The 17,655-nt window shown below is 33.7% G+C and overlaps 2 protein-coding genes across 2 annotated transcripts; both read right to left on the bottom strand.

Annotated features, from left to right (window-relative positions):
• Nucleotides 1-1,965: 1,965 nt before the first annotated feature.
• LOC123542717 (toll-like receptor 6) lies at nt 1,966-8,314 on the bottom strand. Its single transcript, XM_045328680.2, has 2 exons — nt 8,193-8,314; nt 1,966-7,983 (listed from the first exon to the last, which is right to left on the bottom strand). Exon 2 carries the CDS (start codon nt 7,969-7,971, stop codon nt 5,731-5,733), a length of 2,241 nt encoding a protein of 746 aa, XP_045184615.2. The 5' UTR covers nt 7,972-7,983; nt 8,193-8,314; the 3' UTR covers nt 1,966-5,730.
• Nucleotides 8,315-9,719: 1,405 nt separating this feature from the next.
• Nucleotides 9,720-17,115, bottom strand: LOC123542362 (leucine-rich repeat-containing protein 15-like). The gene is made up of 2 exons (XM_045328178.2): nt 16,943-17,115; nt 9,720-16,376 (listed from the first exon to the last, which is right to left on the bottom strand). Exon 2 carries the CDS (start codon nt 16,362-16,364, stop codon nt 14,523-14,525), a length of 1,842 nt encoding a protein of 613 aa, XP_045184113.2. The 5' UTR covers nt 16,365-16,376; nt 16,943-17,115; the 3' UTR covers nt 9,720-14,522.
• Nucleotides 17,116-17,655: the final 540 nt, after the last annotated feature.

Here is a 17,655-nt window from a genome sequence, read left to right as displayed (position 1 = left end):
TCAGTCTTAACATTTGTAGGCATAAGATATAGATATATACAAATATTATCATAGATGTTCAATACGTTGGAATGGCATAACAAAAAGTGCAATTTAAAACAATGAAACACACATACGAGACGGATCAAAGGTGTGGATGCAAATGTTTTGATAAAGACCCATATGACAGAAAATATGATATAGATAGCCATGCTGAGTCCATATATTATATATTGTACAATACGAGTCACAGACGCCGATGAAAGCTCAGTTAAATTCAGTATAACATGCACACCAATGAACATATGTTTAACCAGTACTGATGCAAAGTTTCTAATGAAAATGTAACATCAGATAAATGTTTATACTATCTTTTTAGTACTCCCTAAGCTTCGTTTAAAGCTATGTACAAGAAGGTGTTAAAAATAATTTTGATAATCTCATAATTACTTTTCAATTTTATTTCTCCTTATTCAACTTGTCAATGCCCGCCCGCTTAGCTCAGTAGGTAGAGCGTTGGTCTACGGATCGCGGGGACGTGAGTTCGATCCTCGAGCGGGGCGTATGTTCTCCGTGACTATTTGATAAACGACATTGTGTCTGAAATCATTAGTCCTCCACCTCTGATGATTCATGTGGGGAAGTTGGCAGTTACTTGCGGGGAACAGGTTTGTACTGGTACAGAATCCAGGAACACTGGTTAGGTTAACTACCCGCTGTTACATGACTGAAATACTGTTAAAAAGGGCGTTAAACCCAAAACAAACAAACATCAACTTGTCAAAACCTCATATCTTCTTCTTATTCTATTTGACGTTATTCAGCTCCTCAAAACCGCCTTTTATTTGTCTTTATTCAACTTCTAAAATCATTATATTTTCTTCTTATTCTATCTGACTTTATTCAACACCTCAAAACCGCATAATTACTTCTCAGTTTATCTGTCTTTATTCATATTTCAACAACTAATTATTACTTCTTATTTTATCTGTCTTTATTCAACTTCACAGACGGATATTTTTATCAATCATTATTTGACTTCTTAAAATCTGAAAACTACCTAGTTTTATCCATCTTTTAACAATCTCAAAATTACATTCGTCTTCCGTTATATCTGTTGTGCTTTGTTTTCTGCCTATTGCCGACTTGCAAGTAGTATAATTGATTCACACAGCCCTTCCCAGCCCCCGGGCTGAACACTGACATCTTCGTCTTGTTTCACGAGTTTAGCACGAGTGTAACGTTGAAACATTTGTTTAAGATGAGCAGGCATTTCGTTTTCATCTACTTCTTCACAGAAAACTAAAACAATCGGTTTCTGTTGTTCGTAGGCTTCTTTTATCTCTAAGCAACACCAATTGCTTTGACAAAACGATCGGGAAACAATAAACACAATTACACAAGATTCTGATATGCATCTCATAATTTCCGCCATGATTTCTGCTCCAGCACGAAAATGTCGCTCATCAATGCAAACTGTGTCTGATTCAAGGCCTGTAATGTCCTTAAAAGTGTCATTCAAATTTTTGTAGATATGTTCGATGGCAACATCACTGTGCGTGTTTGAATAAGACAGTAGGCACAGAAATGTTTCTTTAACCTGGTTTCCTCGATAATTTCTGAGAAATTTCTGGACCTGGTCACTCGTTCTTCGTCTTTTGAGGAACCTAGAGACGGTTATAAACAGAACTGTACTTATACCTATTACAAGAACTGCTGTAAAGGCGATAGATACGTACACCAATGTTCTAACACACATAAAATGTGTCTTTGCAACAGTTTTGTCATCGATGTCAACTACCCTACCTTCAAATGTGCAATTAAGAATTGTACCTAGATCTGACATATATGTGGAATGTTTACGTATCCATTTAATGAAAGATGCACCTTTACATGAACATTCGATTGGATTTCCTTCAAGGCGAAAATTGAAGTTTGCTTGGGAAAACATCAAATTGTTTAGACGGTTCATTGACTGCTCGTCCAACATATGAATCAAATTCTCCGATAAATCTAGAACTTGTACCTCTCCAGATGATTTGTCTCAAACGTAACTTGTCTCAGAATGTTTCCTTTAAGGCTGAGGTAAGTTAGTAATTTGTTGTTAAGGAATGTTGACTCGGGTAGATATGAAAATCCATTTCTGTCCAACACAAGTTTTTCTAGATTGTAACAGTTTGCAAACAGATCAATTAATTCCAGATAAGAGGACATTTCAGATAATTGGTTTCCACCTAGTAGTAGAGTTTTAAGATTGAGAAGTCTTTTAGTGGCGTTTGGTGACAAATAGCTCATTTTATTGTCCGACAGATCAATGTAATGCAGTAAGTTTTGATCTAGCCAATGTATTGAAGCTTGAATACGACGAATATTATTTTCCCTCAATTGTAATACCCTCAAATTCATTCCACAAGTCAAGTTAAACGTTGAATTAAGTATTTCACAAACATTTGTTTCATCTGTAAGTACTTCATTTGCGTAGAGCTCTTTAGTATAGAAAATGTTCATCATAAACAACTCAGGAATATCCTGGCAATTAGACAAATGGAAATTAGAGAACTTTAGAGCTAGTGCTCTCCATGCCTGTGGAAACAATTGGGTGAAATTAAGTGAAACTACATTCTTAAAGAAAATAAATAAGGGCAGTGAAATGTCTGATGTCGCCCGCACACTAAATGTAGCTCCAGATATATCTAAATATAAGTATTGGAGGATTTATTCTGCATCAATTAATACAGAGCAATGTTAGTTTTACTAAGGCTGAGCTTTTCAATCTGTTTATTAACAACCATATCAGCGAACGGCTTTAAAATGAACGTCCATTATATAAGATCTTTTGACACGGCAAGTAAAAACTCTTCACTATAATAGCGTTTTCCTTTGGAACAAAAGAAACGTTTATACATTGCATTCAATAAATTAAATTGATCTATATCATGAATATGTTCCATAAACTTTGAATATTCATTTAAAGTTGAAGGTGGCTGTCTTTAAAAAAGCAACAAGAAAGATCTTCAAGTCAAAACTAAACACAATTGTCTTTTGAAAAACGTGTAATACACTCAGAATAAGCCTTCGATCTATATTTTCCCATCGAAAGTCATTTGTCGAAACAAAACAAAAACTCTTGTGAAGGCAATGTAACAATGATTTATAAAGGATAGCTACGGAAGGACAAATAAATTAAACTAAATAAAACTAAAGCATTCTCATAACTGTAACTGAACATGTAAAATAAACAAAACAGACATCCCGATGTTATATTTTGTACAATGCTTTTCAGTGATATACAAAATTTAATTCAAAAGAAAATCATATACACGAGACAGGTTATAATAATCAATGTAAAATGTTTAAATCATGTAAAGGAAAATGTGATATCATGCTTTACAGATGTTCAAATATTAAATTTCGTACATTATATTTGTGTGACATTAGTCACCAATGATACATATTCACCGGATGAGTCTAGAATCAAAGGTAAGGACATAAATATAAAATTATTGTTATAGCACTACCTTCATCTGCAATATATCCGCAAGCCTGACAAAATCAATTCGATTCCATTGCATTATTACAGATGAAAGTGATGGTTTAATGACGTTATACTTTAAATATCTAGACTACCTGTTCCTCAAATGAAACATGAACGTATGTCGACATAAAATATAAATCTGTACAAATATGTTCCAATATCATAAATTATTCAATACAAGTGAATGACATTTCCAAAAGTTCAATTAAAACAATTAAACAAGCACACAAGACGAATCAAAGGTATAGATTTAAAATTTGAATAAAATTTGATAAATGCATGCAGAGTCCATATATTATATATTGTACAATACGAGACACTGACATTGCTGAAAGCTCAATTAAATTCAATATAACATGCAAACCAGTGACCATAGGTTTAAACAGTACCGATGCAAAGTTAATATAAGATAAATATTTATACCATCTCTTTTTGGTACTCCCTAAAGCAACGAAAAGCTTGGGAATGAGATTGTACATTTCAACATCACTGGTTTGTCAAAATTCAGGGCTCAGTTGTGAGAAACTATAACCGGTTGTTAAACTTACCGCTGGTTAAATTTTGATTCAAAATATTACTCTTGGAGGGTAACAGTCGTAAGATTTTTTGATTTTTCAGTAAAGATTTTTAGTGTCCATTATCCTTAACTCTACAGTTGTTTGACGAATTCTTCTAAAATATCAAAATATAATCCTAAAATATTAGCTTCAGTGGAAACAACTGGATCCAGATCGCAGTAGTTTTAACCAAATATAGGCGTACACTTTCAACAATGACTCCAGAAAATCAATTTTGTACAATTCAATCGCTTCAGTCTTAACAAAATGTAGGCGTACATTTTCAACAATGATTCCAAAAATATCAAACTTTTAACATTTGACATCGTTTGTAGTATCAAAATTCAGATCGCTGCAGTCGTCACCAAATGTAAGCGTATACTTCCAACAATGACTCCAGAAAATAAAACTTTTTACTTCAATGAATATTTTCTCGCATTCCTTTACTATTAAGTGCATGACTGCATTTGACAAATTTTAAAGAAAACATTTACAAGTTAAAGTGCAATGTACATTAAACAGATTTGTTAAGTGAAAATGGGACAGTTGCCTAAATGTATATAGGCAAAAATTTTCCTACGGACAGAATCTCTTTACACTTTGTATACTGACTGAGAATCAAGTTTAAAACGGAAATGTCTATTAAAAATCACAGGTACCCAGGCTTGATCTTGAGTCACCTGCCCTTGAAAATCAGAAAATACTAAAAAATTTCCAATTTTCAAGGGAAGATAATTCAAGATCAAGGCAAGAGAACTGTATATTTTAACTTTTATTTCTATTTCAGACTTCATTTGCAGTCAGTATACAAAGTTTAAAGCAATTTTGTCCCTGGGAAAGACTAGGACTTTGCGGTATCATTTTGTCATGTTCATAGTTAAGGACATTTGCAACACACTCTATACTGACACGGGGCAAATATTTTCTTACAGAAAGAATATTTTCTTTAAACATTTTTACTGACAGAGTATCAATTCGAAAACAGAAATATGAAATAAAACAAACAATAGGAACCCAGCCTTGGTCATAAATCATCTGCCCTTGAAAGTCGGAAAATACTGGATAAAATCTACTTTCAAGGGCAGATAATTCAAGATCAAGCCTGGGTACCTATGATTTTTGATACATATATCAGTAGTTTTAAACTTGTTTCCCAGTCAGTACACAAAGTTTAAAGAAATTCTGTTAGTAGGTTTTTTTTTTGGGGGGGGGGGGGGGGGGGGGTGGGGGTTGTTGTTTTTTTTTTTTTTTTTTTTTTTGCTTTATATACATATAGGCAACTATGGCATTTCCCCCTAAAAATAAGTTTGATAATTTCATAATTTCTTCTTATTTTATCTGTCTATATTCAATTCTCAAAGCCTAATACTTTCCCATTTCTCCTTATTTCATCTGTCTTTATTTGACTTATAAAACCTTATAACTACTTCATACTTTATCTATCTTTATTCAACTTCTGAAAACTTTATTATTTCTTCTTATTTCATCTGCCTTCATCTTGCTTTCAAGACCTAATAATGACTTTATTTTTATCTGTCTTTATACAACGTTTCAGACTGATATTTTTATCAATCATCATTTCACTTCTTAAAATCTGATATCTACCTAGTTTTATTCACCTTTTAACACTCTCATTATTATATTCATCTTCCGTTATGCCTATTGTGTTTTGTTTTCTGCATATTGCCGACTTGCAAGTAGTATAATTGATTCACACAGCCCTTCCCAGCCCCCGGGCTGAACATTTACATCTTCGCCTTGTTTCACTAGTTTCGCACGAGTGTAACGTTGAAACATTTGTTTAAGATGAGCAGACATTTCGTTTTCATCTACTTCTTCACAGAAAATTAACACGATCGGTTTATGTTGTTCGTAGGCTTCTTTAATCTCTAAGCAACACCAGTTGCTTTGACAAAACGATCGGGAAACAACGAACGCAATTACACTAGAGTCTGATACGCATCGCATTATTTCCGCCACGATTTCTGCTCCAGCGCGAAAATGTCGCTCATCGATGCAAACTGTGTCTGATTCAAGGCCTGTAATCTCCTTAAATGTTTCATTCAAATTTTTGTAGATATGTTCGATGGCAACATCACTGTCCGTGTTTGAATAAGACAGAAAGCACACAAACTTTTCTTTAACCTGGTTTCCTCGATAATTTCTGAGAAATGTCTCGACCTGGTCAGTCGTTCTACGTCTTTTGAGGAATCTAGAGACGGTTATAAACAGAACTGTACTTATAGCTATTACAACAACTGCTGTAAAGGAAATAGATGCGTACACCAATGTTTTAACACACATAAATTTTGTCTTTGCAACAGTTTTATCATTGATATTTACTACATTGCCTTCTAATGTACAATTAAGCGCTGCACCATGATCTAATTTATATACTAAATGTTTATTCATCCATTCCACGAAAGATGCACTTTTACATGAACATTCTAATGGATTTGTTTCTAGTTTGATACAGAAATTTGTTTGAAAACGCATCAGAACGTTGAGACGATTCATTGATTGTTCATCCAAGATATGAATCAAATTGTTCGCTAAATCTAGATATTGTAGATGCTTGAGATGTTTCGTAGCAAACGTAACTTGTCTAAGAAGGTTTCCTTTAAGGCTGAGGTAAGTAAGTAATTTGTTATGAAGGAAAATAGACTCCGCTAGATAAGAAAATCCATTTCTATCTAACACAAGTTTCTCTAAACTTACACAATTTGCAATCAAATCAATTAATTCAGGAGAAGACATTTCAGATAACTGGTTTTCACCTAGCAATACCGTTTTTAGATTGCTAAGTCCTCTGGAGAAGTTTGGGGACAAAAACCTCAATTTATTATCTGTAAGATCAAGGTAACGCAGAAAGTTTGGATCCGGCCAATGAATTGTTGTTCCTTGTATCCGACGAACGTTATTACCTCTAAATTCTAATACCCTCAAATTCATTCTGCATGTCAAGTTAAAAGTTGAATTAATTACCTCAACAGGAATCTCAATATCTGAAAGTATATCATTTGCGTATATGTTTTCAATGTAGAAGAGGTTCAATGCAAGAAGACGATGTACTTCTGTACAATCAGTACAGTGTATATTAGAAAAGCGTAGATTTTCTCCTCTCCAAAACAAAGGAAATATTCTGGAGATATTTAGCGACTTCAAATTCTTCAAAAATCGTTGTAATGGAAAAAGTACGTCATCTGGCTTTGATAAGAGGCTATATGAAATTTCGGATAGATCTAGATGTAAAAGCTGAGAATATGTTTTCTGGTTAAATGGCTGAAAGGCAATCATCGTTTTACGAAAATTCAGATTTTCAATTCGTTTATTTATAATCATGTTGGTGAATTGTTGAGAAAATTTGATAAACTTACTTCCAAAATTAGTATTAACTTCGTTCAAGTTTAAAGTGCGAAGTTTCGTAAACTTTCCGTCCTGCATTAGTGATGACCTAACGAAGTCGCTGTCAAGATTCACACATCCGGAAAAGTCTAGTTTAGTTATGTTTTCAAGTCCGCGAAGTATATGGCTTCCGCGTATAGCACCCATACTAAATCCATGTGTGTGGATACCAAGGACATTCAAAGAATCCAGTTCAATAAAGGCAGTATCATGAACAAATATAGAATTAGTTTTTTCCTTGTTCTGGTATATCTCAAGAGTTAAAATACTTTTCCAACTTGGATCACTGAAACTGTTCCTAGTGAGGTCAATATCTTTGTGATTTTCAACGCAGACCTCTGTCAACCCTGGAGGTATCTTGTTAGGGATGTCGTATTGGCAAGTGAGTTTCTGTTCCTTAATCTTGCAGACTTCATTCGCCGTAGAAGCACATACTAGCAAGATTAAGGTAATCGAGACAACCAATACCGATGTGTTGATATTCATCGTTCCCATGGTTTACAGATCCTGATTATAATGTATGAATGTAAAATGATTAATCTACAAACTTCAATTTACACTTTTTAAAGAAAGCAGTTTATGACACTGCCTTATACTAGATTAATATGATTTAGGATAAAATGCATTTAGATTTAAAGACATATCTCTATCGGAAACTAAGGACAGATTATCGTAAACATAATATAAAAACGTACCGTGTAACTTAAAAGAATTACCTCATGTATCAATCCGTTTTCTTTTACGTATTTTCGAAAACGAATGAGTTATTATAAAATATGAATATGGCAATATAAGTTTGCAGCTTGAGCACCCGCATAATAAAAGTGTTACTTTAAATAATTCGAAACAGGAAGATTTATTGACAAAGGATACAGGAAGATTTATTGAATAAGGATGTATTGAAAACAAAAGAATACTATGGTTGAACCTATGTTCATGCGAGTTAAAATCTTACAAATATCAGGAACAATACTGCCTTACACCAACACAAACAAGGAAGCTTAGGACCACTTATCGCTTAATACCCCAGTCACACATACGGTGCGGATAGCTACGTCTAGCCATGGATAGAAACGTGGTAGTCCGTATCGATCCGTACCTGAGCCGTACCTCAAAGCAGTAATCCGTATCAATCCGTACCAACACTTGGTCAAAACGTATTCTAGACTTATCCAAAACGTGCAAGTTTCTTTTGAACATGCACAAAAGTTTGAGCGTTCCGTAGCCATTTGAGCGTGACTTTAGTCCAACTTGGTTGAAACTTATTCATCCGTAGTTAAACGAGCTAAAACGTAGTTATCCGTACTGAAACGTACCTTGCCGTAGTTGAACGTAGTTATCCGAGGCTGCCCGTACTTAAGCGTAGTTCAACGCAGTTCACAGCAGACCCGTTCAAGCGCTGGGCAAGTTGCCAGACGCAGTAAAACGTAATTCAACGTAGTACCCGTTCCTATCAGTACTTATTCGCGTCTTGTATTGTTTTGTTTGTTCCCAGTTTCTCGCCATTTTTCCCGTACTAAGACGTAAGTTGCTCCGTACTTATCCCCCACAGACCAGTCCCATCCTTACCGTACCTCAACGCACGGACTTATCCGTTATCTGTGACTGTAGCTTAAGACCACTTTATCTTATATTTTTCTTTCACGTCAACTCTGAAGGGAAGGATTGTAGAAATAAAAAGGGTTAGTATAAACTCGCATATAATTTTGAATGGATCTCTTAATGATAATACAGAGTTACCTGATATACTTAGTTTAGCAGAATAGATAGACAAATTGCAATAATATCCAACAAGAAGCATTTTACAAAGAGGTGGATAAATGTAAACGGAACTAATTCGAGTATGAAACGGGTTAAATTTTAGAGGCTTTAAGACGATCTACATTTTTGAATAGGTTTCTTTTAGTGAAAAGCAAGAAGAGCTTGAGAAGAGCCTGTAGAAGAGGTAGACTTTCATTACAGGTAAATAATTGAGGCCATGATTGAATATGTTTAACCAGAGCATGAAATATCATTCTTATCTTTTTGAGGCCCCTTGTTGGTAACCCGACTTATTGTCGATATATAATATACATACATGTATACGAAGATGCTCTTACATTTCACGTGTATCATGACGTTGTTTTAAACATTTGTGAATAACTTTATGAAAATGAAATACACTGGATTTTACAAAAGTACATATAGCGGATAAATTGTTTAAAACTATATCGTGTAAAAACAAGGACTATTTTTATATTACTATGATACCAGATTTATATAAACATATAGGTATTGACAGTTTATTATTACTTGTAAAACAATCAAACATTACAATACAATAATTCCTAAATAAAATAAATAAATATCAAACAGGGAAAGCCAAGTTCCAAAACCGAACCCTCCCCAAAACGGACGTGCACACGACCAACACACTCACTCACACAAAACAAACACGCACGAACAAAACAAACACGCACGAACAAAATGAACACATAAAGGAACACAGTGGGGCACCGCCTTTAAACGGTCAGCGGCTCACACTGTTGGTGAGCTTAAACCGGTTTATGTTGACCTAACCACACTCGTTCACACTTCATATTCCAAAGTCACAAGAAAGTGTAATAAAGTTATCCCAGTCAAGTGAGCCCCTAATATATTAATAACAATATAATGATATTTTTTTTTATTTAGTGAAGGTAACATACAAATTGTTTATAACATGAAAATGAAACGTACACTTATTTTAAGCAATGCCTTCAGTTCACAACAACAACTATACACAACATGTTTACAAACATTACCATTTCACAAATGACATATAAGTGTATCATGTATTAAATAAAAATTCACATTTATCCATACGACAGACATTCCTATAATTATATAAAAATCAAAAATTATAAACAAACAGCAGCAAAAAATATCGGCATGATAATATGTAAAAGACCTTATTGGAAGCACTGGACTGTAACATGAACAAATCATATTTGAAATTATTTTTGAATGTTTGTAATTGTCTTCAATTCCATCATGTATTTAATTCCAAATATAAACGCTGAAGTACGAGAACGAATCTTTAAGATAATTTGTACGGGGTGTTATACGAAAAACAAGATCCTTGTGGGCTGTCAATCGTCGATTATGCAATATATTATTTGAGACACATTTCAGTCATGTAGATAGGCACCATGTTATGCATAGATTTGTAAACCATCACTCTGTTACTAAATTGAAGCTATTTTAGATCGCAAAAAAGTTCTAACTTCATTTGCCTCCATTTTTTATTCTGCAAAATAAGCTGATGTCTGAACTAGCTAAATGTATGCCTAAATATCATTGTTTTTTTTAAGCGTTTGACTCTCTTGCCTACTAGCTAATCCAACCTTTTAACAGAGTTCCGTTTTATCCTGTGGTGGGGTGCGTGCGATGTGTTGCACACATGACCCGACTTTGCCAAACTTCCAAACTTAGATTGCTTGTGTTTACGTGATTGCGGTCTTTGATTACAAAGAATAAAATCTATAAAAATATGTGAAGCATAGAATGCAGCAAATAATAGATTTTTGCCCAAACCTCCGGCTTATGTAGAATTCAATTTTAGTGGAAATATATCTACTTCATGATCTCAAAGTTCCGTGATCTAAAATCGTTGCCCTTTGGTAATTGTTTATGACTATATTTCAATTAATTTAATTTTCTCAATGACAAGGCTTTTAGATAATTAAAATGCCATTTAATATCAGTCCATTGTTCAAAAACATTCCCAGTTTTCAGTGGTAGTTCAACCATACACGCAAACAGCGTGAAATATCGTATAAATCCCGCACGATAGCTCAAACGATAACATGTTTCTTATTTATAATTTTTCTTCATTAAAACTGTACCTCAAGAGACATTGGCAAGGCCTCAGTTTAGCATAACAACTAACACATTTAGAACAAGTTATTTAAAGGTTATATCAATAAACAGGGTTCACAAAAAAATAGGTAATATTTTCTCTTCCTGATAAGAAATTCGAACAAGGTAATTTTATTAACACGGAAAAAAAATGTCGTTTAAAGAACTTGACACTTCCTTAAAACCCGGATTGTGGAATGAAACGTAGCTGATGTAGTGACTCAGCAGTACCTTGAGGTTACAACACACTAAATAGCTTCTTTATTCTATACAAAATTGACATATTTCCAATAGCCGCAGCACACACCATGACCCATTCTAAATGCCTGTAACTTATATTTTCTTTAAGAATATTGTCAGTGCTGAATACAAAAATCTAAAGAAAAGTGGGGGTCATGTTTGATGCATGAAAGACATTTTCAGTCAAACACAATAAGCTGAAAAATAAGCGGTGGTGTATGATCTAAGTATCCATGAAACATTCTGTAATGTTGCTATATCATGAAATTGCTACCAATATGTACGTCAAGCATAGATCTGTCATGTTAGCACACATATTGCAACGAAAATAAAGAAAATAGATCTACAGAACAAAACAAACTGAGGACTATCCGTATTCACCATTGTGCGACTACCATTATTTTCGTATTTAGTATCTTTATGCCTAAATATTGTTTATACAGTGTGCTACAATAAAAACACCCACTTTTAATTAAGATTTCTTTCGTTGGCTTTAATACTTTCTATTAGAAATCTAAATCGAGATTATAACGTTTATACCCCCTGAATATCTAAGTACCATCAGAAAAGATTTACGTCATACTCCCTTTCATTTACTGCCAATCAAACGTACGCATATCGAGTTTCAATCAGATAGTGATCTTACTTTTTCATCAGGAAACCCGAATCTTTAGCAAATAGCAAAAAATACCCTGTTTTTTCCTAACGTTATATGAAGTAAGAAGTCAAATCTGCCGGGAAAAAAATTTCCTTTTGATCTCTAATTAGGTCCGTCTTTTATTGTTATAGCTTTGAAAACATTGTTACCATAAACAAAAGCGATAGTCAATCATTAAGAGACATTGATGTATGTTCCCAGATCAAGGTTTTTAAAGTGTACAAAGTGTAAAGTGTAACGCTTGAACAATAATAAAAGAATGTTTTAGACTTTAGAATGATAATCCGTTAAATAATATCTTCTGACACGAAAATAATTAAAAAAAATATATATTCAAGGCAAAAATAAACACAATGTTCTTTGTAAAATTATGCAATTAACTCAGAATAAGCATTAGTCAATAATGAAACATCAGCACCAGATGAGTCTCGAATCAAAGGTGAGTACATAAATATAATGAAAAATAGGTTTGTTATAGCAGTACCTTTATCTGCAATGTTATATCCACAAGAGCTTCAGGCCTGACAAAATTAATTCGACTCCATTGCATTATTACAGATCAAAGTGATAGTTTAGTGACTTTATAGATTCTACTTTAAATATCTAGACTGTCAAATGAAACATGAGTCAAAGCTAACTATAATGTTAGACAAATGAGTCTAAACGCTTGTTTAAAATATGTACTTATTTAACATGGAAGTCTAGGACACCATTATTACGTCATTTCTGGCGTAATATGTGACGTCACTAAAAGCATTTAGTCCTACCATCGGTTATCTAGATATCGGTTTAAAATTGGAGTTGAATACAGGGTTTTATTTTCATTTGCAAAATACAAGCTGTATTTCATGTCAGTCTTAACATTTATAGGAATATTATCATAGATGTTCAATACGTTGGAATGGCATTACAAAAAGTGCAATTTAAAACAATGAAACACACATACGAGACGGATCAAAGGTGTGGATGCAAATGTTTTGATAAAGACTCATATGACAGAAAATATGATATAAATAGCCATGCTGAGTCCATATATTATATATTGTACAATATGAGTCATAGACGCCGCTGGAAGCTCAATTAAATTGAATATAACATGCACACTAATGACCATATGTTTACTGATGCAAAGTAACATAAGATAAATGTTTATACTGTCTATTTTAGAGCTCCCTAAGCTTCGATTAAAGTTATGTACAAGACGCTTAGGGGCTGAGATGGTTCATTCCAATATCGCTAGTCTGTCAAAAATTCAGGATCGCTGCAGTTTTAACCAAATGAAGGCGTACACAAAATCAAACTATGTACAATTCAACATCGTTTGTTGTTGCTGCAGTCATATCAAAATGTAGGAGTACGTTTTCAACAATGATTCCAGAAAATCAAACTTTTTACATTTCTACAGCGTTTGTTGTCTCAAAATTCAGATCGCTGCAGCCTTAAACAAATGTAGGCGTACACATTTAACATGATTTGTCGGTGTTAAAAATAATTTTGATAATCTCATAATTACTTCCAATTTTATTTCTCCTTATTCAACTTGTCAAAACCTCATATCTTCTTCTTATTCTATTTGACTTTATTTACTCCTCAAAACCGCATTTTATTCGTCTTTATTCAACTTCTAAAATCTTTTCTTCTTATTCTATCTGACTTTATTCAACACCTCAAAACCGCATAATTACTTCTCAGTTTGTCTGTCTTTATTCAAATTTCAACAACTAATTATTACTTTTTATTTTATCTGTCTTTATTCAACTTCACAGACGGATATTTTTATGAATTATTATTTGACTTCTTAAAATCTGAAAACTGCCTAGTTTTATCCATCTTTTAACAATCTCAAAATTACATTAGTCTTCCGTTATGTCTGTTGTGTTTTGTTTTCTGCCTATTGCCGACTTGCAAGTAGTATAATTGATTCCACAGCCCTTCCCAGCCCCCGGGCTGAACACTGACATCTTCGTCTTGTTTCACGAGTTTAGCACGAGTGTAACGTTGAAACATTTGTTTAAAATGAGCAGGCATTTCGTTTTCATCCACCTCTTCACAGCAAATTAACACGATCGGTTTCTGTTGTTCGTATGCTTCTTTTATCTTTAAGCAACACCGGTTGCTTTGACAAAACGATCGGGAAACAACAAACACAATTACACAAGATTCTGATAAGCATCTCATTATTTCCGCCACGATTTCTGCTCCAGCACGAAAATGTCGCTCATCAATGCAAACTGTGTCAGATTCGACGCCTGTAATGTCCTTAAATGTGTCATTCAATTTTTTTATAGATTTGTTTGATGGCAACATCACTGTCCGTGTTTGAATAAGACAGTAGGCACAGAAATGTTTCTTTCACCTGGTTTCCTCGATAATTTCTGAGAAATTTCTGAACCTGGTCACTCGTTCTTCGTCTTTTGAGGAACCTAGAGACGGTTATAAACAGAAATGTACTTATACCTATTACAAGAACTCCTGTAAAGGCGATAGATACGTACACCAATGTTCTAACACACATAAAATGTGTCTTTGCAACAGTTTTGTCATCGATGTCAACTACCCTACCTTCAAATGTGCAATTAAGAATTGTACCACGATCTGACATATATGTGGAATGTTTACGTATCCATTTAATGAAAGATGCACCTTCGCATGAACATTCGACTGGCTTTCCTTCAAGGCGAAACCTGAAGTTTGCTTGGGAAAACATCAAATTGTTTAGACGCTTCATTGACAATTCGTCCAACATATGAATCAAATTATCCGATAAATCTAGAAATTGTAGCCTCTCCAGATGATTTGTCTCAAACGTAACTTGTCTCAGAATGTTTCCTTTAAGGCTGAGGTAAGTGAGTAATTTGTTGTTAAGGAATGTTGACTCGGGTAGATATGAAAATCCATTTCTATCCAACACAAGTTTTTCTAGATTGTAACAGTTTGCAAACAGATCAATTAATTCCAGATAAGAGGACATTTCAGATAATTGGTTTCCACCTAGTAATAGAGTTTTAAGATTTGTAAGTCCTCTAGTAGTATTTGGTGACAAATAGCGCATTTTATTGTCCGAAAGATCAATGTAATACAGTAAGTTTTGATCCGGCCAATGAATAGTGGCTTGTATACGACGTATATTATTACCTCGCAAATGTAATACCCTCAAATTCATTCTACATGTCAAGTTAAACGTTGAATTAACTATTTCACAACCGTCCGTTACATCTGAAAGTACTTCATTTGCGTAGAATTCTTCAGTATAGAAAAGATTCAATAGAAACAAATCAGGGACATCCCGGCATTTAGATGAATCAAAATTAGACAATTTTAAATGTTGTCCTCTCCATGCCTGTGGAAATAACTGTGTGACATTAAGTGAAACTACATTCTTAAAGAAAATCAATATAGGCAGTGAAATGTCTGATGTCGCCCGCACACTAAATGTAGCCCCGGATATATCTAAATATAAAATATTGGAGGATTTATTCTGCATCAATGAGTACAGAGCAATGTTAGTTTTACTAAGGTGGAGCTTTTCAATTCGCTTATTAACAAGCATATCAGCGAACGGCTGAGATAATTCAATAAACCTGCGGTCAATTCTTAAATTGTTACTTACATCGTTTAAATTCAAGGTACGGAGTTTTGTAAACTTTCCATCTTGCATAATTGATGACCTAATGACTTCACTGTAAACATTGACACATCCTGAAAAGTCAAATTCAGTAATGTTTTCAAGTCCGCGAAATGCATTCCTTCCAAATACATTAAACGCTCCAAATCCGCTTGAGTGTATTCCAAGTATGTTCAAATTATCTAATCCACGAAAGGCATTATCATAAACATTTATAGAGTACGTTTTCGCCTCATTCTGGTATATCTGAAGATTAAGAATGTTTCTCCAAGTTTGATCACCGAAGCTGTTTCTATTAAGGTTAACATCTTTGTGATTTTCAACGTAGACCTCTGTAACCCCAGGAGGAACTGTCTTCGGAATGTTGTATTGGCAAGTCATTCTTTGTTCTTTCCTGTCACAGACGTCATCCGCCGTGGCACCGCACAGTATAACCAGCAAAATGAGAGGGGATAAGACGAATATTGGAGGCATGGTTGTATGCATGAGTACCAGATCCTGAATATATAATACAACATGATTTTAGAGAAAGCAATCATGTTAATTTTATATTCTAACACACACACACGTACACACACACGTGGTAATGAAATAAAGCAATTGCATAAATTTGACAATACACTAGTGTAATAAAGCTTTGATGTTGACGTCGTTATTAGTAAAGGATATGTTTGTCGAATTGTCTTGATCTATAACAGGTAAAGAAAGAAGAAATTTTGATGTTTTAGCAGGAAAAGCTTGTATGTGTTAAAAAGAATATTACATTTGTGTCTTTCCACATTGCATTTATTTATGAAAGCCGTCGAATAAAATTGAAAAAAAAAATGCTCGGCCGCAAGAGCCTCACATTTTATTATCTTATTCAACGCGTTTAAAAAAAATCAATAAGAAAAGATAACTATCTGTAATATTCGCTATACATAATAGAAAAGTATGATAATTACTATGATCTTCTAGAGAAAAATAAAAAAAAACTTAACTAAAACTTCATGACACGAAACGACCAAAACATCTGCGATCCAGAATTGCAAATACAAAATGCATATTGTAATGTTTTACGTTACCTGTTGTTTAAATCACTAACACAATCCCTGTATGTCTGTTCTGATAAAAGATCGGACTGATTATTATAAAATACGCAATTTATTTCTGCATAAGCCCTTGCCAAAAATTGTGAATAATAAAAGTGTTACTTAATACACTCTGACTATGTGTTACAAGGTTATATATCGTCTTTCACGACCCAGTTGTCTGAAATTTCAACAGGTGATTAAGCAAAAGGTCGATTGTTTTAGGATTATATTATTTTGCAAGATCATTTTAACTTTAGCCTTTGCGAGTACGGACGTGCAGGCTGATCATGGTCAGCACTGTTCGCTATTTAATAAATTTTCAATGAAAACACCTTTGATTAATAAGTGGTACTGCCTAAATTGAATGATAGACCAGTCCATTTTAGAAATATAGCAGGGTAAAGGTTAAAGGTCTCTAAGGATTATGTTATGATCTTTGAAATTTTTAAAATATCTGTAAGAATATTCATTCTATGGCTAAAATGAATATTTTCCGTTTGTAAAACTCAGCATAATCACAACTTTGAATCTTCTTTTTAACCAAGTGTTTGTATGGAAATGTTTCCTTCATGCTTACTAACATAATCTGAAATTCATTAACAAAGAAAAGCAACATTTCAATTTTGAAACATTTAAATGTGTTTATATCATGCATATGATTCGAAACCTATTTGAAAGTGCTATCCCCGGTACTACAATTTCCC

This window comes from Mercenaria mercenaria, chromosome 19 (assembly GCF_021730395.1).
Source record: "Mercenaria mercenaria strain notata chromosome 19, MADL_Memer_1, whole genome shotgun sequence".
Taxonomy (NCBI): domain Eukaryota; kingdom Metazoa; phylum Mollusca; class Bivalvia; order Venerida; family Veneridae; genus Mercenaria; species Mercenaria mercenaria.
The sequence above is the reverse complement of the archived record's forward strand: the minus strand, read 5'-3'. Positions and strand labels throughout refer to the sequence as shown.